Genomic DNA, 21976 nt, shown 5'->3' on the forward strand with positions numbered 1-21976 from the left:
TATGTATAACTGAACCACTTTGTTGTACATCTGAAACTAACACAATATTGTAAATCAAATATACCCCAATATAAAATAAAAATTAAATTAAAAAAGAGGGTTCTGTTCATTGGCCCTGTGGTAGATAGTATTATTGTTCCAAATATTCACTGTTCTTCCCTAGAGAAGATTATTCCCCCCACACTCCTGAAGTCATTTAGGAGCATTTACTGAATGTAGCTAATGAACCATGTGAGTAGAAGTATCCTTCTACTTCAGGCTTCCACCATTGCTCTTTGTACTTTTTCTCTGCCATGAGGCTGGTTTGTTCCAGATAAGAGCTGCTCTTGCAGCCTGGGACACGGAACATAGCTGGGGCTGACCATAGAATAACATGTAAAGTGAGCAAGAAATAGCCTTTACTTCTTTTGGTAGGCTACTGAGATTTGTGGGTGGTTATTGAAACATTATAGTGAATACTGACCTATACAAGAATTGGTACCTGGAAGTATGAAAATCTAAAAGTAAGTGGCATTGTCTTTGGGGCCATTAGAGATTGGGAAAAAATGGCAGTCCATGTTTCACAGTGGCAAAACCTTTGTCAAAACTATCACCTGAGCTAACCGGGAAGGCAGATGATTTAGCTTTATCTTTAGATAAAGAAATGAGAAATTTGGTAGCATGAGTTGGTTTCACTCGGTTGTATCTGAGAAATATTCATGAAACCAACGAAATTTTTGAGAAAATTGTAGCATTAAAAGAACCATTAATCTGAGCTAAAAGAAAGAGTGACTATTTCAGTACTTGAAATCATCCTTGGACCCTCCAACATTCTACAGGAAGGAAGCAAATTGAGAAAGTTACTCAGCCCCCATGGAGAACTTATTGTCCAATGTCTACTTCAGATATGGCCGCTGGGTGTAATGATGTAGTCAGAGCTTCGTAAAGAGTGAATCCAAGAGCCACAGGGAACGATGGACTAGGGAGACACTTCCAGAGACAGAATCTAGACCCAGTCAAGGAATTTTCCCCAGTCCCAGGTAAGCGGCCTTCCATCTTCCCCTGTCTGAGTGGGAGTGTTTACTATGGTTAACCTTTCCTGTTCCACCATTGCATGTTGGCGAATATTGGGGTGGAGGGAGGCCTGGAAGTCAAGGAATTTCCCCCAATCCAAAGTAGGGAACTTTTGCCAGGGGGATTTTAGAAACGGCTTATTAAAACATTATTTAATTATAAAATGAAATAAAACATCATCTTCTTGGGGCTTCCCTGGTGGCGCAGTGGTTGAGAGTCCGCCTGCCAATGCAGGGGACACGAGTTCATGCCCCGGTCCGGGAAGATCCCACATGCCGCGGAGCGGCTGGGCCCGTGAGCCATGGCCGCTGAGCCTGCGCGTCCAGAGCCTGTGCTCCGCAACAGAAGATGCCACAACAGTGAGAGGCCCGCGTACCGCAAAAAAAAAATCCGCCTGCCAATACAGAGGATACGGGTTCGAGCCCTGGTCCAGGAAGATCCCACATGCTGTGGAGCAACTAAGCCCGTGAGCCACAACTACTGAGCCTGTGCACAGCAACTACTGAAGCCCGTGCTCCTAGAGCCTGTGCTCAGCAACAAGAGAAGCCACTGCAATGAGGAGTCTACACACCACAATGAAGAGTAGCCCCCGCTTGCCACAACTAGAGAAAGCCTGCACGCAGCAATGAAGACCCAACGCAGCCAAAGGTAAAATAAATAAATAAAAAATTTAAAAATCATCTTGTTTCGGCAAACACGAGCAACTTTAGGGCAAATATTCTTCCATTCTCATGGCCCAGTGCTGACAAGAGGTTCATATTTCTCAGTGTTACCTTCACTGACACAAACACGCGTTGACCTGGATCCCTTTCTGAGATGCTGCCCACTGCCAGCCTAGGTTAACGTGCCTTCCCGAGAAACAAACTCAGTCTGACTGTGTCCCAACCACAACTTCTTCTACACATTGTAACCCAAATTCCCTTCCTCCTTTCCATCTGCAGCTGAATCTCTCAACACACGCACGCACCCCTATCTCAATCCCTTGACGACTCCCCAGAACAAAAAGTTCCCTTCCTTCCGGAAGTCAGCTCTTTGGTAAACCTCGACTCTGCTGACAGCCTAAATTTACATTAATCTCGTTCTTGCTAAAGAGTTGAGAATTCCTTTTCACAGATAAAATCCATCTGTATGTCACAGGAAGTCACCTCTGAGTCACAGGCGGAAGCACCAGGCTATTCAAAGGCTGCCCTCTATAGGGAAGGGCTGGGAGAAAACATTCGAGCCCAACAGGCTTGACCAATAGTGAGCAGAGCTTGTTCTTTGGAATCATATGAAATGAGTCTCTTCCATTGCAAATGGTGCCATTTGGAGATTTACAGATGGCGATTATGACCCTCTAAATCTCCTGTTCTTCAGGTTAAATATCCCCACTTTTTTACATATCTGCAAAAGGGAGGAAGAGCTAAGTGTTTCATAAAATGCAAAGTACCACATACCCTGAAGTTATCCCGTTGCATGGATTCAAACCTCAATCTCCATCCTGTTCACCCTCCTCTAAACACAATCCACTTTGTGAATAGCTTTCACACAGAAAACAACCCAAAATATCGGCAAGGCTTCACGTGCAAAATTACTCACCACAGCATTATTTGTAATGGCAAAAAGAATCCAAAAATCAACTTCAGTGAGAGGTTCAGTAACTTCTCAGCCTCTTTCTCCTCCAAGGTAGTGTGTTTCAAAATAAGAAACCAGCTCTTGAGGCCAATCACTGTCAATCGTCAGCTCGAAAAAGCCATCAGTCACATCACTAAGTAGAAGAAATGCTAACACATTTAACCAGTTGAAACCAAACTTTCAAACCAAAGTGTCAACCAGTTATCTCATCTTTCACGGCAAAAATGCGTTATGGCCAATTAGCTACGTGGTGAAAATGTGTCTGGCAAGAATGCTTGTGGCAAAGATGCTGACAGCAAAGATGCTTGAAGGTGAAAGTACTTGGGATTGTTTCGAGGGTTAAATAGAATGCTTACCGTTTCTGGCAGGTGGTGACATTTGTCAGTGATAAGTTCTCCTTACTAGGAAGGGAGACTAACTTGCCACTGTGAGCCCAAGCTGCAAACAATGAATACTGTTCTTTGGGCCAAAACATGGGCACTGAGACACAAAGCTGAGGGGCAAAAGGGGAGGGAAGGCTAGCCTGGGGAAATAAAGCTATCTTCTGATCAGATAAGGCTTCCTAAAGCTAAGACAACGTAACAAATATCTCTTGAACATCTACTTTGTTCCACAGGGTTCTTCTGTGTATTGGGTTCAGCAGGAGGTCCCACAGCAGGTTAGCAGCAGAGTTGGAACTAGAATTTGGGTCCCATCATCTTGACTCAGTACTAAGGAAGTGTGGGTGGGAGTTGTGTTTCCCTGGAAGGAGTAGAGATTTCACTTTAAGTCAACCTGGAAAGAGGCCAGTCCTTGGACAGTAAATGGCGGGGTGGGGGAGTGGAGGATGGGAACTCCTCCGACTGGGCTCAGACTGGACTGGAGGAAAGCAAAGGTCTCTCTCTCTCTCCTGGCCTCAGGCCCACTGAACATGTGCTCTGAGGCACAGGCAAAGGGATGGTTCACTTGATGCGTCAAGCTGCCTAGGCTGAGATGCCCAGGTGTTGGTTGAACACCAGTCTAGACGTGGCTGTGGAGGTACTTTTTAGATGCGATTAACATTTGAATCAGTAGACGTTGAATAAAGCAGATCCCTATAATGTGGTGGGCCTCATCCAATCAGTTGAAGGCCTTAAAAGCAAAAGCCTAGGGTTCCTGAAAAGAAGCAATTCTCCTCCTGCAGACTGTAACAGAAACCTCCTCCCTGAGCATCCGGTCAGCGGCCTGTGGAATCTGGACTCGACGCTGTGACATCATCCTGAATTTCCAGCCTGTCGTCTTGCCCTACGGATTTTGGACTCGTCCTCAACCCTAATCCTGTGAGCCACTTCCTTCAGATAAATCTCTCTCTCTATTTCTGGAAGCTCTAGCTCTAGCTCTACACCCTAACGGTTCTGTTTCTCTGAGGAGCCTCACTAACACAAACAATTTCTCCAGGAACCGACTCCTGCGAGAGCTGAGGCTGGGAGTGGGGCAAGGGCAGTGCTGGAAGGGGTCCTGTGGGGGGATGGGCACCCGTGGACTCCGGCTGCAGCCCCTCCCAAGACTCAGCTGGGAGGGTGTGCCCCGGGGTCAGCAGATGTTGGGCTTGCGAGCCAACTCCACGCCAGCCCATCGTGTGCAGCTCACGGAGCTAAGACTGGGTTTTGTACATTTCAAGGGCTGTCAAAACAAACAAACAAACAATCCAAAAGAATAGGTGACAGAAGACTGTATGTGGCCCACAATGTCTAAAATATTTATGATTTGGCCCTTTACGAAAACAAGTTTGCAGACCCTGCTATGGCTTATTATCCATTAACGTCCAATAGGCTTTCGTCAGATGTTATAGTCTGATTGCAGCGGCTCTGTGGGGAATTAAGGGATGACATGGTGTCAGAGGAAAATTGGTGCCCTCTCTGGAAGTCAAGGGAGGTGAGAGCCGTGGAGATCACCGTCAGAAAAGGTGTGTACCCAGGGCATGGTTATCTCACAAGGGACAGATGTGGTCAGAAGGCCAGAGGGGAAGAAACTGACAAATCCACCTCGAGTCCATGAGAAGCCGCCCCTTGGGGACACACAGAAATGACAGATGAATAATATGAGGGGACCTGGGTCCCAGTATGGGTAAAGCAGGCTCTAGGTAAATCTCATTTGCGGGGTTTAATGAAAATAATGAGACTTTGTTGGGGAAGGTGTGGACTTAACATTTTTGTGGATGGACCAGCAGAATTATTCAACACGGAAACCGAGTTGGTAAAGTGAGGTGGTTGGTGGACGTGGCCGGTCTCGTGTCACCCAGGCTCTGCTGAAGCATTGGGACCCAGTTCTTCTCCAGGAATGAGGATGCCTTTCTAATTACGGGATCCTCTCGTTCATCACAGAAATATGCCTTAAATGCTAGAATATAAAAAGACCACAAAGACAAAGCTTCTTCTGAAGAAGTCTAAAATAAAGGGTCTTTTTCCCAACTTGAATATATAAACTTTTAGGGAGAATGATGCCTATTTATAATATTATATTTGTAGTCTTTATAAAATGTATGGTCATGAAGAACCTAGGTAAAGGACGGGAATAAAGACGCAGACCTACCAGAGAATGGACTTGAGGACACAGGGAGGGGGAAGGGTAAGCTGGGACAAAGTGAGAGAGTGGCATGGACATATATACACTACCAAACGTAAAATAGATAGCTAGTGGGAAGCGGCTGCATTGCACAGGGAGATCAGCTCGGTGCTTTGTGACCACCTAGAGTGGGATAGGGAGGGTGGGAGGGAGGGAGACGCAAGAGGGAGGAGATATGGGGACATATGTATAACTGAGTCACTTTGTTATAAAGCAGAAACTAACACACCATTGTAAAGCAATTATACTCCAATAAAGATGTTAAAAAATGTAATTTATTCATTTAGGTGTATGCTCATTTTTTAAAATGCATGTTTTATATAACAATGTATTAATTTGCAAATATTGGATTTTTCATTTTCTGATTTCATGAAACTATTTGTTTCAAATCTTTCCCTGAATCTTTGACACCAGTGTCTTTATTATCACTAGAACCCTCCTCTTAAACACACACACACACACACACACACACACAAATACACACAGCTTTTTAGTACAGAACATTTTAAACATATATGCACATCAAGAGAGTAGTATAGTGAAACCCCAAGTACCCATTACCAGCTTCAGTAATTATCAATGCCTGGCCAATCTTGTTTTCTTTATGTCCACCCTGTTCATCTCTCCCACATATTTTTTTTCTCTTTTAAAAATTGAGGTAGGGGGAATTCCCTGGCAGTCCAGTGGTTAGGACTCCACTCTCTCACTGCCGAGGGCCCGGGTTCAATCCCTGGTCAGGGAACTAAGATCCCACAAGTCATGTGGTGTGGCCGAAAAAAAAAAAAATTGAGGTAAAATTCACGTAAGATTAACCATTTAAAGGGTATACAATTTAGTGACATTAAGTATATTCATGATGTTGTACAATCACCCCCTCTGTCTAGTTTCAAAACATTTCCTTCAGCCTCAAAGAAACCCGTACAGCCATTAAGCAGTCACTCCTACCCCCGACCCCTGGCAACCGCTAATCAGCTGTCTGTCTCTTTGGGTTTACTTTTCTGGGTATTTCATACAATATGTGACCTTTTGTGTTTGGCTCCTTTCACTACAGTTTATGTCTCTAATAAATAAGGCTTTTTGGCAGATAATATAATCATAATGACATCCTTCATTATGATATAGTCATAATGACTATTATGACATCCTTCAAAATCAACAATTTTTTAGTATCACCTAATACCCAATCTGTGTTCAATTTCCCCAGTTATCTCAAAAATGTCTTTTCGGTTTGTTCCAACGAGACGCCAACTAGGACCACACAGTACACTTGGTCGCAATGCTTCTTAGGTCTCTCTTTCTCTCTTTTTCTTACCATATTTAATTTTCATGTAGTTTCACCTATTATAGAAAATAATATACTGATTAAGAATACTGTTTCCCCCACTCTCATATTTCATGCAACAATTTTATTCCAACGCGTGTATATCTAGAGCAATATTTTGAATCATTCAGGAGGGTATCCAGAGCACATCATATTTAAGATGTCTCAGGTTTTAAATAGAGCACTTTTGGAAATCATATATGATGTCATCATTGGAAATCTGTAAAATATTTTTTTAATTAATTTATTTTATTTATTCTTTTTTTTTTTTTTTTTTTTTTTTTGGCTGCGTTGGGTCTTCGTTGCTGCGAGCCGGCTTTCTCTAGTTGCAGCGAGCGGGGGCTACTCTTCGCCTTGGTGCGCAGGCTTCTCATTGCAGTGGCTTCTCTTGTTGCAGAGCACGGGCTCTAGGCACGCAGGCTTCAGTAGTTGTGGTTTGCAGGCTCTAGAGCGCAGGCTCAGTAGTTGTTGTGCACGGGCTTAGTTGCTCCGCGGCATGTGGGATCTTCCCGGACCAGGGCTCGAACCCGTGTCCCCTGCATTGGCAGGCGGATTCTTAACCATGGCGCCACCAGGGAAGCCCGGAAATCTTATCACAAGCCTGAAGCAGCCACCTGTGATATCTACAAAATTTCCATATCGTCTTTTTTTTGTTTTTTGTTTTTTTCCGGTACGCAGGCCTCTCACTGCTGTGGCCTCTCCCGTTGCGGAGCACAGGCTCCGGACGCACAGGCCCAGCGGCCACGGCTCACGGGCCCAGCCGCTCCGCGGCATGTGGGATCTTCCCGGACTGGGGCACGAACCCGTGTCCCCTGCATCGGCAGGCGGACTCTCAACCACTGTGCCACCAGGGAAGCCCTGTACATTCTTCATACATCAATGCAGTAAATCTTAGGGATGAGTACACTATATGATGAATGCTGAGTCCTTCTAGTGAATCTCTACATGAAGAGATGGTCTTGGGGACCCTGATATGAATCCGTTTACATTTAATGTAATCATCAGTATAACTGGGTTTAGGGCTACTATTTTATTTGGCTTCTGTTTGTCTTATCCTTTAGTTTGTTTTATTTTGCTTTTGTCTTACATTCCTCTGTTCCTACTTTCCTGCCTCCTTTTGTGTTAATAGCATATTTATTTTAGAATTTCTTTTTAATCTATTACTTCTTTTGCTATATCTCTTTACATTACCTTTTTAGTGGTTACTCTAAGGAACACAATATACATCCTTAACCTTTCAGGCTATTTACAGCTAATATTGTATCTTTTGATAAACACTCTAAGAACTTTGCAACCATCTAGGTTCATTTCTTCTCATTCTTCATGCTATACTTATCATATATATTATACCTACGTATGTAATAAACCTCACAAAATGTTTTAAATCTTTGTCATAAACAGTTATATATATTTTAAGTAAATTAAAAGAAAAAATATTGCCTTTAATATTTACCCAAATATTTACTATTTCTGATGTTCTTCATTCCTTCCTAAGGATCCAGGTCTGTGGTCCAACAGAACAGAACTCATCAGCCTTCATATCTGAATAAGAGTTCCCATCTCACACCCACTAACTCAGCTAAGTTTTTGACAATGATTTTGGGCTGGCACACAGGGTGGAGATCACCATGCCCATCTTACAGGTAGGAAAACTGAGACCCTGGAAGAGTTAGTGACTTGCCTGCTCAGCTGCTAAGTAGCAGAGCTGGAATCAGCTCTAGGTCTATCAACTCTCGGTCCAGTGTCTTCCCATGTTTCTCAAAGATGGCAAAATAGTTAGAACTCCTCGTGTTGTATAGACAGCTTCTCCTATTGGGGTCATCATATTCTGGGAAACTCTGTCCATCAGGAGATCATTCCTTGTAAGGAGCCATTCTTGAGGGTCCTTGGTAGCAGAAACCAGGGAAAAGATGAGCAAAGTGATCTTTCTCATGTGCCCTGTCTTCCTGCTGAGGTTATAAGCTTCCTGAGGATGGAGAGGGTTCACGGGCACAGTGGTTGGTGTTGAGACCCTTCCCATCTCCTCTCTCAGTGCCATCGTCTGTCTTGGTGCTCCACCTCTCCCAGGAGCTCCTTTATTTTATTTTATTTTTATTTGTTTATTTTTTGAATTTTATTTTTTGAATTTTTTATACAGCAGGTTCTTATTAGTTATCTATTTTATACATATTAGTGTATATATGTCAACCCCAATCTCCCAGTTCATCCCACCACCACCCCACCCCCCGCCAATTTCCCACTTGGTGTCCAGGAGATCCTTTAGAACCCCATCTCCCCCAGACTCCCAAAACTTACTGGATAGCTAACTACCCAACTCACCAAGGACTTTCTCTGTAGCCTGAGCCACTGAGTCAATGAGTTGGGGCTGCTTCCCAGGGGTTTTTGGCGGATAAGGCATCACCATCATTCCATCACTCATTTCTACTCAATGCTCTGCAATTTGCCAAGTGCTCTTGTAACTATCTCTCAGTCAAGCCTCCTACTGCTTCCAGGAAGTAGGGCAAGCAAGAATATCCCAGAAGCATAAGATTCCCAATTATTCCCACCGACCCCATGAGATTTGGGTTCAAGTAAATGGGAACAGTGTGTCTGACCCCAGATCCAGAACTTCAATATCCTTGGGCAGCCCAGTGAAAGAGCTGGGCCTCTGTGGCTCCAGCCTCATGTTTTTCTGTCTTAGGGAAGAAATCCAGCTGGGCTAGTCCTTCAAGAAGAATGCCCCTTTCACTTCTCCTTTTAGTGAGGTCCTCAGCCATGAGCTTTTGAGGATCAGCAGAATCTAATCCTTCCTTAGCTTCCAAGCAGGAGCTATTTCTACAAGGAGAAGGATGGGACCTGGCCTCAGGCAAGACAGGAAAAGCTGGTGGTTAGGGCTTCCTGTCCCCAAGCCCGGGGACTCCTTGCCTTCTTAGGGTGTGGCCTCCTCAGCCGTGGCCCATCAGGACCTTTGTGCACGTGCTCAGAGGCCTTCCCTCCTCCTGCATCCACCTGCTTTCAGTGAGCCTCTGGCTAGTAAATATATTCCAACCTCCCTCTCAGCACCACTCTTTCCCCTCCTTGCATCTCCCAGAACTTAAGGACCATGAGCCCCCTAAGTCCTCATCCTGGGTCCCACCCAGTGGTATACCAAGGCCAGCACATACCGACCTGGGACAGCATCTCTTCCCAACTCCACGTTCAGTGACACCAGGTTGAAAGCTTGAAATCAGCCACTGTAGGAGTATTTACATCATAGGAATCAGCAAACATTGCAAATCAGAGCTTTCCGCTCAGAGCCAGTTGTTAAACATTTACCAGCACATCACTGGCCCCATCTTACCTATCTGTCAACCAAGACCTGCCAAGTTATTTGCTCATAATCACTGGCATTGGTATCAGCCACTTCCAGGTGGAGTTCCTGAGTCCCCTTTCCCAGTAGGTCATCCAGGCCCCAGGGGGCAGAGCCAGCCAGGTGGTGGCAATGGAAGCCAGGCCAGCATGCCCTGAATTGACAAGGACAAGGAGATATGGGCAGAGCATGGATAGTTTCTGCTACAGACACACACATACACACATACTCACTCCTGGTTTACCTTAACACTTGTGGGTCCGTTTCAATGCATATTGGAAAAAATACAGCCAGTATACTAAATCTGTGATTTCATGGGTATTTTTATTTTTTTGTTTTTGTTTTTTTGGCTGTGCCACATGGCTTGAGGGATCATAGTACCCTGACCAGGGATGGAACCTGGGCCCCTGGCAGTGAGAGCGCCAAGTCCTAACCACTCGACCACCAGGCAATTCCCTCATGGATATTTCTGGATGAAGTCAATTTCAATTAAGTGTATAATAGATTGGGTGGTGGGCAGAAGTGGTAAAAAATTATGGAGATGATGGAATGAACAAAGTTTAGCTGTTGGTGATGGGGTCCTAGTGAAGAATTTTAGGCAGGGGAGTGAGCAGGGCTAGTTTGCATTTTAGGAGGAGTTTTCTTGCATTTGTGTGCGGAACAGATTGGAGGGAGGCAAATAGGGGCAGAGGAATGGGGTTGAGAAGGAATAGATGGGTCTGGGAGTTAAACAGGTACAATCAACAAAATTAGAGACATTATCAGATATGGGGAGGGGACAATGGTGACTTCCCTGGACATTAAGGAATAATATGTGAGTTGCTTTGGGGGCAGGACAATTGAGATGCAGTGTGTTATTTCTGCCCCCAAACTCCCAACCTCACCTCCTCCCATCACCTTCTGGAACTCAACCGATCTGCCGCTCACCAGGCTTCCCATTGGCTTGGAATGTCCTTGACCCCTTGTCCTGCGGAGCTCTTGCTGCCTTCTTTTTTTTTTTTTTTTAATAATTTTTATTGGAGTATAGTTGATTTACAATGTTGTGTTCATTTCTGCTGTACAGCAAAGTGAATCAGTTATAAATATACATATGTCCACTCTTTTTTTAGATTCTGTTCCCATATAGGTCATTACAGAGTATTGAGTAGAGTTCCCTGTGCTATACAGTAGGTTCTTATTAGGCATCTATTTTATATATAGTAATGTGTATATGCCAGCCCAATCTCCCAGTTTATCCCTCCCCTCCCTTTTTCCCCTTGATAGCTGTAAGTCTATAGTCTCTGTGAGTCTATTTCTCTTCTGTAAATACGTTCCTTTGTACCATTTTTTTAGATTCCACGTAGAAGCGATATCATATGGTGTTTGTCTTTCTCTGTCTGACTTACTTCACTCAGTATGACGATCTCTAGGTCCATCCATGTCGTTGCAAATAGCATTATTTCATTCTTTTTTATGGCTGAGGAATATTCCATGGTATATATGTACCACATCTTCTTTATCCACTCCTATGTCAATGGATATTTAGGTTGCTTCCATGTCCTGGCTATTGTAAATAATGCTGCAATGAACACTGGGCTACATGTATCTTTTCAAATCATGGTTTTCTCCAGATATATGCCCAGGAGTAGGCTGCCTTCTTTTCTGAAGCTTCCTCATTTGCCACACAGAACCGTGTCTTCCTTTGCACTCCCAGATTCCTTCGTACCTTTGTGCCTGCAGGTGCTTGGCACTAGCAATGACCCCCCTTGTTAATATTTATTACAGGCCGGGCACCCTGCCAGGAACATTATGTACAGCATGTGGTTCACTCTTTTCTCATAATACCCCTGGGAAGCAAAGGGTTTCATCCCTACTTCACAGATAACAGAACTGAGGCTGATAGAGCCAGTATATGAACCCAGGCCTAATTGTCTCTAAAGCTCGTGCTCTTAATCTCTCTGCTACGTATGCCTTATCATGCTATAGTGTAATTATTCATTTATGCATTTGTCTTTCCATTGGACTTAGAGTTCTAATGGCATTGAGTCTGAAATGGGTCCTTCCCTGTATCCCAGAACCCCAGAACTGAATGGGACTTCCTCATCTGAAGCCTGAATTTCCTACTTGGAGGCCTGCCAAGAGGTGCTTGCATGGTCCCCTTGTTGGGGATCTCACTATCATTCAAGGTGAGCAGATCTGTCTCTGAATGGCTCTGCCCACTACCAATGTTTTTCTTCTTTGAGCTTTATCTCTTGACCCCTGCTTCTGTTCCCCTGGGCCTCCAACATCTAGGAGGTAGCAATGACACTGAGACATACAAGGGGATCTTCTAGTTCCCTTTGGTTTACAGCTGTCCCAGTTCACCAGGCAGAGTGGACCAGCTGGTTAGCGGTACCACTATCTGTGCTCCTGTTTGTGTTAAGTTGAGCTCTGGCCTCCAATAATCTAAGCATGGTGTATGGTAAAAACCATATATAGTGAATGCATAAATTCATGCTGCAAGTAAAACTTACATTATTTGAAACTTATGAGACTTTTATATTGTTGATTTCTGAGTTAATTTCACACACTGAACCGCTGACATAAACATACATTTAGTTTTTATTACGTGGTCAAGAGTCTTTTTTACTAGTATGTTTATATACATCATCAATAAGCAGGTCTACAATTAAATTTTTGTGGTTTTTTTGTGTTTATTTTTTTTGCGGTACGCGGGCCTCTCACTGTTGTGGCGTCTCCCGTTTCGGAGCACAGGTTCCGGACACGCAGGCTCAGCGGCCATGGCTCACGGGCGCAGCCGCTCCGTGGCATGTGGGATCTTCCCGGACCGGGGCACGAACCGGTGTCCCCTGCATTAGCAGGCAGATTCTCAACCACTGCGCCACCAGGGAAGCCGGACAGATTTTTTTTAACCTCTTAAAACACATCCACTTCATCTACCCCAGGAAGGATCTTGAAACAGCTGTCTGTCACCCAGACCCCAGATCCCAAGAAAAGAGCAAGACCGATATTGTTGGTCCTATCTTCCAAGTCATTTCCCTTCTTCCTTAAAGCCCATTCAAGAGCCAGCAAAGGGATTTCCCTGGTGGCCCAGCGGTTGAGGCTTCGCGCTTCCACTGCAGGGGGCGTGGGTTCCATCCCCGGTGGAGGTACTGAGATCCTGCATGCCACGTGGTGTGGCCCTGAAAAGAAAAAGAGCCAATCTGCCTTGATATTCAATTTTAGGGGCCCAAGAAAGACCTCAATGACCCCATATATTTGCTCCTCTGCTGTCTAATGCCTGAAGTGGGCTTAATTCCTCTAGTTTAAGGCTCTGATTGCTGTTAGATGGTGAAGACTTGCAGGGGCACCATGCTTTGAAGTTTACTAAGAGCTCTCATATCCATAACTTCCTTGGAGTCTCATGATCATGTCACCCACACCCCCTGCCCATTACATAGATGAGGAAATTGAAGCTTGGGAGAAGTGAGTGACCTGCTCAAGTCTGCACAGCTAGTTTTTAGCGGTCTGGGTATAGAACATTCCAGTATACCATAGCTGATTCTCTCCTTGATCCCCAGTCCAGTTCCAAACCTTCCTAGGAAGACTCACATGGCTTTTAAGAAACTTGTCCCCCAGGTTTCTTCACTATTGAGTCACCGACTTTTTCTTTGTAATTAACATGTGATTCGTGGGGAGATACTTTGAGACTATGTAAATATCCCATCTCTCATCACCCGTTTACCCACTAATTTTAGCATTCATGGATGATTTTCTAACTCCATCATTTCTTCTATATTTATTAGTTGATATCCTACTGTAGGGTAAAGCTTTCTCTTCTCTCCCTAGTTTGCTAGGGCTGCCATAACGAAGCACCATGAACTGAGGGGCTTAAACAACAGAAATGTATTTGCTCCCAGTCAGTTCTGGACACTAAAAGTCTGGGATCAAGGTGTCAGCAGGGTTGGTTCTTCCTTGAGGGCTCTGAGGGAAGGATCTCTTCCGGGCCTCTCTCTTTGGTTTGCAAATGGCCATCTTCTCCCTGTATCTTCACATCATATTCCCTCTGTGTGTCTATCTCTGTGTCCAATTTTCCTTTTTTTGTAAGGACACCAGTTATACTGGATTAGGGCCCACCTTAATGACCTCATTTTAACTTGATTATCTCTGTGAAGACCCTATCTTCAAATAAGGTCACATTCTGAGGTCCTGGGGGTTAGGACCCCAACATTCATTTTTGTGGGGAGACAAAATTCAACCTCAGACTTACTTTGTTTGTTCATTGATTGATTGATTTCTTATTCAATACATCACTATCAACTATTACTGGTCCAACTGTCTCAGATTTGGCCAGCGTGAGCCCCCGAGAGCTGGCTCCTATGTCCTTTTGACATATCCCCATGATTCTTTGAGCAACTTCTTACTTTCTGGCACCAAAAAGATATTCCAGGTTCTACTTTCTTTGACCCAGGACTAGAATCATTTATTTCTCCAAGGAGAAATATCTTTGCTAGGTATGCTCATCGCTATTGGTGTATCAGTGTTTCTAAAAGATGATATATACATGGATACCTCTGCTTTCAATTCAGCAACGTTGGGTTCACGCACTCCTTCCCCTTTGCATATTTTCAATGCCTCTCTCCAAGAAGCAGAAACCTGGCTTCAATGGTCCTCATTTGCAGAGGCCTAGAATACAAGAAGCGTCTTATTTTAAGCTGTTATCAGTCACTTAGGTGTAGAGGGAATGTGTGCCTTTTATTGCCTGTCTATAGAGTAGGTTTTGATATAAGAACGGAGCGAGGGAGTAAGGAGGCACTGGGGTCTGAGGACGGTCACAGGAGGAAAAAGAGAGAGAGAAGGGGCCCTCAAGCCTCAACTCTCTAAGGACTCGGCCATGGGACCCACTGAAGGAAGCTTCCTTGTCTGCCTGCTTGCCAGGAAGTGTGACCAAGGTAAGGGAGGACCGGGGGAAATCCCACTGCCTGTGCCCTCTCGGTTTCCAGTCTAATATATCAGACTGTTTGATGAAAGTCAGGCCACATGAGGGAGGCAGACAAGATCTTTGAAACTGGGCGCAGCTTTAATAAAGCCATTAATAAAGGCCCCACCATTTGAACAAACATTTTGAATGTTTCCACAGCATCTTCTCTTTCTTTTTTCGTCTAATTTTTAATTGAGATAAAATCCACATCACATAAACTTCATCATTTTAACCCCTTTAAAGTGTACCTGTGAGTGCTATACTCACAATTTGTACAACGCTCACTGCTATTGAATTCTAGAATATTTTCATCACCCCCAAAAGAAACTCTGTATCTCCCTACTTTCTACTCCTTCCAGGCCCCTGGCAACCAGGAATCTACTTTAAGTCTCTATGGATGTGTCTGTTGTGAACATTTCTTATGAATGGAATCATACAATGTCTGGTCTGTTGTGTCTGTCATTTAACATAATGCATATATCGGTACTTCATTCCTTTTTATGGTTGAATAAAATTCCACTGTATATTGCATTGTACCTTCGTTTATCCATTTATCAATTGATGGACGTTAGGTTGTTTCCACTTTTTGGCTACTATGAATAATGCTGCTATGAACCTTCATGTGCAAGTTTCTGTGTAAATATTTTCAGTTTTCTAGGGTATATACTTTAGAGTGAAATTATTGGGTCATATTGTAACTCTATGTTTAACTTTTTGAGGAACTGCCAAACCTTTCCATAGTGGTTATACCATCTTACATTTCCATGAATAATATATGAGAGTTCCCATTTCCTTGCCAACACTTTTTATTTTCTGTTGTTGTTGGGTTTTTTTCATAGCCATCCTACTAGGTGTGAAGTGATATCTCATTGTGGTTTTGATTTGCTTTTCCCTATTGACTAAGCAATCCACAGTTGAGCATCTTTTCATGTGCTTATGGGCCATTTGTATATCTTCTTCTGAGAAATGTCTAGTTAAATTCTTTGCTTATTTTTAAATTGGGTTATTTGTCTTTTTATTGTGGACTTGTTTATAATTCTGGATACTAGAATTATCAGGTGATTTCCAAAGATTTTCTCCCATTATGTGGGTTGGCTTTTCCCTTTCTTGATACTGTGCTTTGATTCACAAAAGTTTTTAATTTTAAAGAAGTCCAACTTATCTATTTTTCCTTTGCTTGCTTGTGCTTTTGATATCACATCAAAGAAACTGTTACTTAATCCAAGGTCATGAAGATTTACACCTGTTTTCTTCTAAGAGTTTTATAGTTTTATCTCGTTTAGATTTTTGCTCCATATTGAATTAATTTTTGTATGTGGTATGGAGTAGGGTTTCACTTTATTTATTTGCATGTGGATATCCGGTTGTCCCAGCACCAACTGTTGAAAAGACTGTTCTTTTCCATCGAATGGACTTGGCACCCTTGTCAAAAATCAATTGACTATAAATGTAAGGGTTTCTTTCTGGACTCTCAGCTCTGTTCTGTTGATCTGTATGTCTATTCTTACACCAGTATCAAACTACCTTGATTACTTTACGGTGCAGTAAGTTTTGAAATCCAGAAGTGTTAGTCCTCCAACTTTGTCTTTCTTTTTCAAGATTCTTTCGGCTGTTCTGAGCTCCTTGCATTTCCACATGAATTTTAGGATCATCTTGTCCATTTTCCTCCTCTTTCTTAGCCTTTTTCTCCCTCACTTTCCCCATATTTCTAACACCCTTGTTTTCAGGTTTCAGCCGCAAACAAGGTGTGGTCAGGGACTGTGACCAGAACAAGTTACTTCACCTCTGTGCAACAAAATGAATAATATCTACTCCACAGGGTCATTATTGTAAAGATTAGATTAAATGCCATGATATATTAAAGGGAAGAGCCTGTGGATTGCTTAGTCAGTTCACCAGATTGTAAACGAGTCGTAATAAAAACAACAAAACAAGAATGACCACTTTTTGTTTGCTGAAATATGGTAACAGGTATACACTTTACTGAACTACCTCTTTAATAAATAAGCCAACATATTTTTTCTTTTTTAAAAAAAATGTATTTATTTATTTATTTTTGGCTGAGTTGGGTCTTTGTTGCTGCGCGCGGGCTTTCTCTAGTGGTGGCGAATGGGGGCTACTCTTCGTTGCGGTGCGCGGGCTTCTCATTGCCGTGGCTTCTCTTGTTGCGGAGCACGGGCTCTAGGGGCGCGGGCTTCAGTAGTTGTGGGGCGTGGGCCCAGTGGTTGTGGCTCGCGGGCCCAGCCGCTCCGCGGCATGTGGGATCTCCCCGGACCGGGGCACGAACCCGTGTCCCCTGCATCGGCAGGCGGACTCTTAACCACTGCGCCACCAGGGAAGCCCCGTTCCCCACGTCTTTGCCTGCATCTGCTGTCTTGGCCTCCTGCCCCTCCCCCTCCTTCTCCTCCTCCTCCCCATCCCCCTCCTCTTCCTCCCCCTCCCCTCCCCCTTCCCCTCCTTCTCCTTCTCCTCCTCCTTCTCTATCTAAATGTTAGCTCTCTTACCATATGATCCTGCAATCCCACTCCTGTGCATATATCTGGAGAAAAACATGGTCCAAAAGGATACATACACCCCAATGTTCACTGCAGCACTGTTTACACTAGTTATCCCTTTCTATTCTTTCCTGGCATCTCCTACTTCTCCCACTCTTACTTTGAATAACTGCTCGGGCTGTTGGAATCCCCCCTTCCAGCGGGAACGTGCAGTTCCCATTTCGGGAGTCAGCATAAGGAGCTCCATGGTGGCGTCTACTCACTCACCTTTCGTAGACTTCAGCTTTTCCTTTTGTAAAATGGGTTGGTAGTCCCTGCCTTGCTTACTTTCCCAGACAGAGCAGCGAGACTGGGTGTTTTTTTAAAAAGCGTCTTTGGAGGCTTCCCTGGTGGCGCAGTGGTTAAGAATCTGCCTGCCAATGCAGGGGACAAGGGTTCGAGCCCTGGTCTGGGAAGATCCCATGTGACGCGGCGCAACTAAGCCCGTGTGCCACAACTACTGAGCCTGCACTCTAGAGCCCGCGAGCCACAACTACTGGGCCTGAGCTCTAGAGCCCCCGCTCCGCAGCATGAGAAGCCACCCCAACGAGAAGCATGCGCACCGCAACGAAGAGGAGCCCCCGCTCGCCGCAACTAGAGAAAGCCGGCGCGCAGCAACGAAGACCCAACGCAGCCAAAAATAAATAAAAGAAATAAACTTTAAAAGAAATGCCTTTAAAAAAAAAAAGCATCTTGGGAAAGCCCCTAAATAGTGTTACTAATTGGGGTGAGGCACCCCACCCCAAACCCTCCCGCCCAATGACCTTCTGCCGTCCCAATGAAGTTGCAACACGTGGTCAACGCGCGAAGCCTTCCCACCCTGCTCAGGCCAGTCCTCACCCTTCTCCTGCGTGCTGCCTCTGTCTCTCCCATCTCCAGCCACCCCTCCCAGCGCGCCCTGTTATAAAACCCAGACAGAGAGCAGGCTATCCCCTCGGAATTGTTGAGGAGCAAAGATTAGAAGCAGCTTCCTAAAATGGACTCAGTGAGAAGCCCTTGCATATGTAAAGGGCTCTCACTGAATGCTCCTCTGCCAGGTGAGGGTCCTTACTGCTGGCTGGGGAGGGGAATGTGCAAAGCTAGTGAAGAGCTGAGCGGGGTGCTCACCATACTTCACTCCATAAATAAGGACTATGAGATCAGGCACTGCTGGCCTCCCCAACTTCAGTCTTGTCCCCATCAGAGGACCCGCTGCATGGCTCCCCTGTGTACACACTGACCCCAGTCATGCTGGACAGAGACCACACGGGAGTCCCTGATCCAAAGGAGAGTGATTCAGAGTCGGTCCATCATATATTCATTCTACAAACGCTGGCCATGGGACAGGTGATCTGCACGGGACTTGGTGGGCGTGGAAATGAGACATTGATCTCAAGGTGTTCATGGTCAAGTGGGAGATGTAGACACACAGCTGGTCATCATCGGCCAGGCGGTGTGGGCCACTGTGCTGCCACACAGGTGTGCTCCTGGGAGGCCACGGCAGGGGGGCTGGAGAAAACCAAGGATTTCCATGAGAGGCGAAATGGAGAGGACGCGGAGGGCTTAGGAATGGAAGCAGCAGTGACAAGAGTCTCTAAACATGGGGTCCCAGGCTGGGAGTCTGGAATGGGGGTGGGGGGTGGCCTGTCCCACTCTGACAACTGAGCCAAGTATTATGGTTTACAAAGCCCCAGCGCGGTCCCCACTGCCTTTCATCTTCCAAACCTCAGCAGAGCCAACCTCACACTCCACAAGTGCATGCGCCACTCTCCCCCCAGAAGATTGGGGTCCCCAAAGGAGACCCTGAGACGAGGATTCGTGGGCCAGTCGTTTATCAGGCAGAGCTTCCAGGGGAAACCAGTAGGGGAGGGGGAAGCAGACCCTGAAGGGGAGGAGACAGCCAAGTCTTGTCTCACAGAAGGAAACTGGCTCCACCCCTCCAGGAACTCGAGAAACAGTACACGTCACGCTGGACCTGGAGTCTGTACCCCTCCAGCAGGCATTGGTCAAGGGCTTCCCCGAGGATGTAAGTCTCCAGACACGTCCCACTTGCCTAGAGCCTGCAGGCTAGGTGGCTCCGGCAGCTTGGGGATTGGGAATGCAAGGTCACCAAGAGGGGGTGCCGCATGAGCATGGGAGAGGGGTCCGAGGAGATAGTAATGAACAGTGACGGCATCCGCTTTCCTCTATGCCCACTCCGCCAGCGCCTGTGATAGTTGACTGCACACTTGACCTCACATCTGCCTCCGCAGTAGACGCCTGGCACATGGTACTTGCTTAACAAGAGTTGGTGAATGAACGAATGGATGGAAGGAGAGAGGATAATTTTACTCCTTTTCAGATGAGGAAAAGTGAAGTGAATGACTTGCCCAGGGTCCCACAGGAAATGAGCAGCACAGCCAGGATCGCCATCATGCATCCAATGCGTTTGCACTTCGCCCTAGCAGGGCAATGCCCTCCGCCGCCAGCCCTTTCTTAGAGGACAAGATAACCCCTGACTCAGTTAGCAGCGACTTCCTTTTTGCTGATCTCACAGGCTTCTAGGACTTTGAAGGAGGGGAGGGGAAGGCTCCCTGGGGAGGCTATATGTATATAAGCACATGTTTCCTCCTAGCTGCCCTGGTAAAGGCCAGAGGGCAGCTGGAGTGCTCGCAGGGAACCACGCCCCTTGTCCCAGCCCCGCCCCTCCTGCCCCCAGCTTTGAGCTCTGAGCTGCCTCCTCTGCTCTCCAGGACATGGCAGCCCCCATGACCATGGCAACCGGGCTCCTGCTCATGGTCCTGTGCACCTACTGCATTGTCCTTGCAGGTAAGAACTCTGACCCCACCCTGGGTCGCTCACACAGAACAGCCGTCCCAAGGGCATGGCTGGAATGGCACAGCAGAGGATGGAGGACTGAGCAGCCTGGGTCTGGAGGGGACTGCTGAGAAGGGGGCAGCCCAGTGGCTGGACTGGAGGGGTTTAGTGCAGGGGACGGGCTCCATGTTGAAGCCCAGAGTCTAGAGCAGGCTGGTAAAGAAATTGGCTCTTCTCTCTCCTGTCTTTTAGGCTCCATGATCATCCCCTCTTCCTGCTGCTTAGCCTTCATTTCCAAGAGAATTCCTGAGAGACGAGTGATAAACTACCAGCTGTCCAACAGGAGTGTCTGCCCCAAGGCAGGAGTGATGTAAGAAACTACTCCTCCTCGGCCACCTGGCAGGAGTGGGGCAGGGAGACGTGAGCCTTCAGGATCACTGAGGGCCCTGCTCTGTGACCCTAGGGAGGTCACCTCACCTCTCTGAGCCTCAACTTCCTCATCCATAAGATTAGGAAGAGGATTCAGAGTCAATAATCATGTACTGAGCACCAAATATATACGAGGCACCATTCGGGGCATATAACGTTCCCTTATCTCACCCTCTCAGCCATTCTATGAGCTAGGATTGATTATTCTCATTTTACAAGAGGCGATTAAGGCTCAGAAAGGTGGCCTATTCAAGGTCACTTAGGACTCCAAATAACTTCAGAGTTACAAGACAGCAAATGTAAGCTCACTGCGTAAACAGTGGCATGCCCTAGAAATGTGGTCTTTTCTTAACCCAGAAGGTAGCATTTATAATGCAGAATCATTTACTTTTAGTGAATTGTTTAAACTTGTTAACACTTGTTTACATTTTTTTACCTTATAGCATTTATGCAATGGTTTATCGAATTCATGGAATTATTTTCATCAGTATGGAAATTAATTAAAACTTTGAATCTTAATTTTGTCTGCATCTTTGAGAAAAAAAAATTAATTATTAACTGTAATTTTCCCCACTGGCTCCAGACCCAGCTCCACAGCCTGGCATCCACCGCTCGGAGCTGGCTTGGAAAATGGCATCCCACTGCCCACTCCCAGCTCTGGTATCCTTATCGGCCACGCTTCCTTGCACACTGTGTGAACTGGAGGCCTTTTTTCTTCGGGGTTTTCAGTGCATCTTCTCTCCCCCCTGTGAGTAGACATTGTGTCTCTCTCTTCAGACCCAGTGTTATCTAAAGGCAGGGCTGGGCCTCCCCCATATGACAAGGAGGTTACTGAACATGAACATGAGGTTATTGAAACAAAGAGATGCAGACGCACAGAGAGGAGACATCGTGTCAGGAACCTGCCAGGAGGCTGGGACAGCAGCGTGTCCTCTGGGCTTCCACACGACCTCCTCAGAAAGTGAAGGGATCCAGACCCCCTGCCAGACCTCACGTGTGCCCTGTCACTCTTCCCGCAGCTTCACCACCAGGAAGGGCCAGAGGTTCTGTGGCAACCCCAAGTTGCTGTGGGTCCAGAGGTACATGAAGAACTTGGATGCCAAGCAGAAGAAAGCCTCCAGTAGGACCAGAGTGATGGGTGCCAAGGTCGCTGTCAAGAGGCACCCTGCCAACAGCACCTCCATCTAACCCCTGCCCGGCCCCCAGCCCTGAGCTTGGGCCTGGGTCTCACCTCCTAAAAGGCTGCTTGGGGCCTGGTGAGCCAGCGGTGGCAGGCAAAGGGCTAATGGTCCTGTTTCCTAGCATCATTCTCAGGGGATGTGTCTAGTCTATTAAAAGAACCCAAGGCAGGGGAGGCCTGCTCCTGGGGGCTGAATGAGGGCTCCAAGCATCCTGGGCCT

At 45.9% G+C, this 21976-nt stretch overlaps 1 protein-coding gene across 1 annotated transcript; it reads left to right on the forward strand.

Moving 5' to 3' along the window:
• The first annotated feature begins 20086 nt into the window (after positions 1-20086).
• Positions 20087-21764, forward strand: CCL24 (C-C motif chemokine ligand 24). The gene is made up of 3 exons (XM_030872132.1): positions 20087-20159; positions 20400-20517; positions 21596-21764. The coding sequence occupies exons 1-3, from the start codon at positions 20087-20089 to the stop codon at positions 21762-21764; spliced, it is 360 nt and encodes a 119-aa protein (XP_030727992.1).
• The last annotated feature ends 212 nt before the right edge of the window (positions 21765-21976 follow it).

This window comes from Globicephala melas, chromosome 15, assembly GCF_963455315.2.
Source record: "Globicephala melas chromosome 15, mGloMel1.2, whole genome shotgun sequence".
Taxonomy (NCBI): Eukaryota; Metazoa; Chordata; class Mammalia; order Artiodactyla; family Delphinidae; genus Globicephala; species Globicephala melas.

Bases quoted from the DNA above. Each gene is read 5' to 3' on its own strand.
- CCL24 (XM_030872132.1), top strand. From the start codon at position 20,087: ATGGCAGCCCCCATGACCATGGCAACCGGGCTCCTGCTCATGGTCCTG. The intron at 20,160-20,399 runs GTAAGAACTCTG...CCTGTCTTTTAG, and splicing joins CTACTGCATTGTCCTTGCAG to GCTCCATGATCATCCCCTCT. The intron at 20,518-21,595 runs GTAAGAAACTAC...CTCTTCCCGCAG, and splicing joins TGCCCCAAGGCAGGAGTGAT to CTTCACCACCAGGAAGGGCC.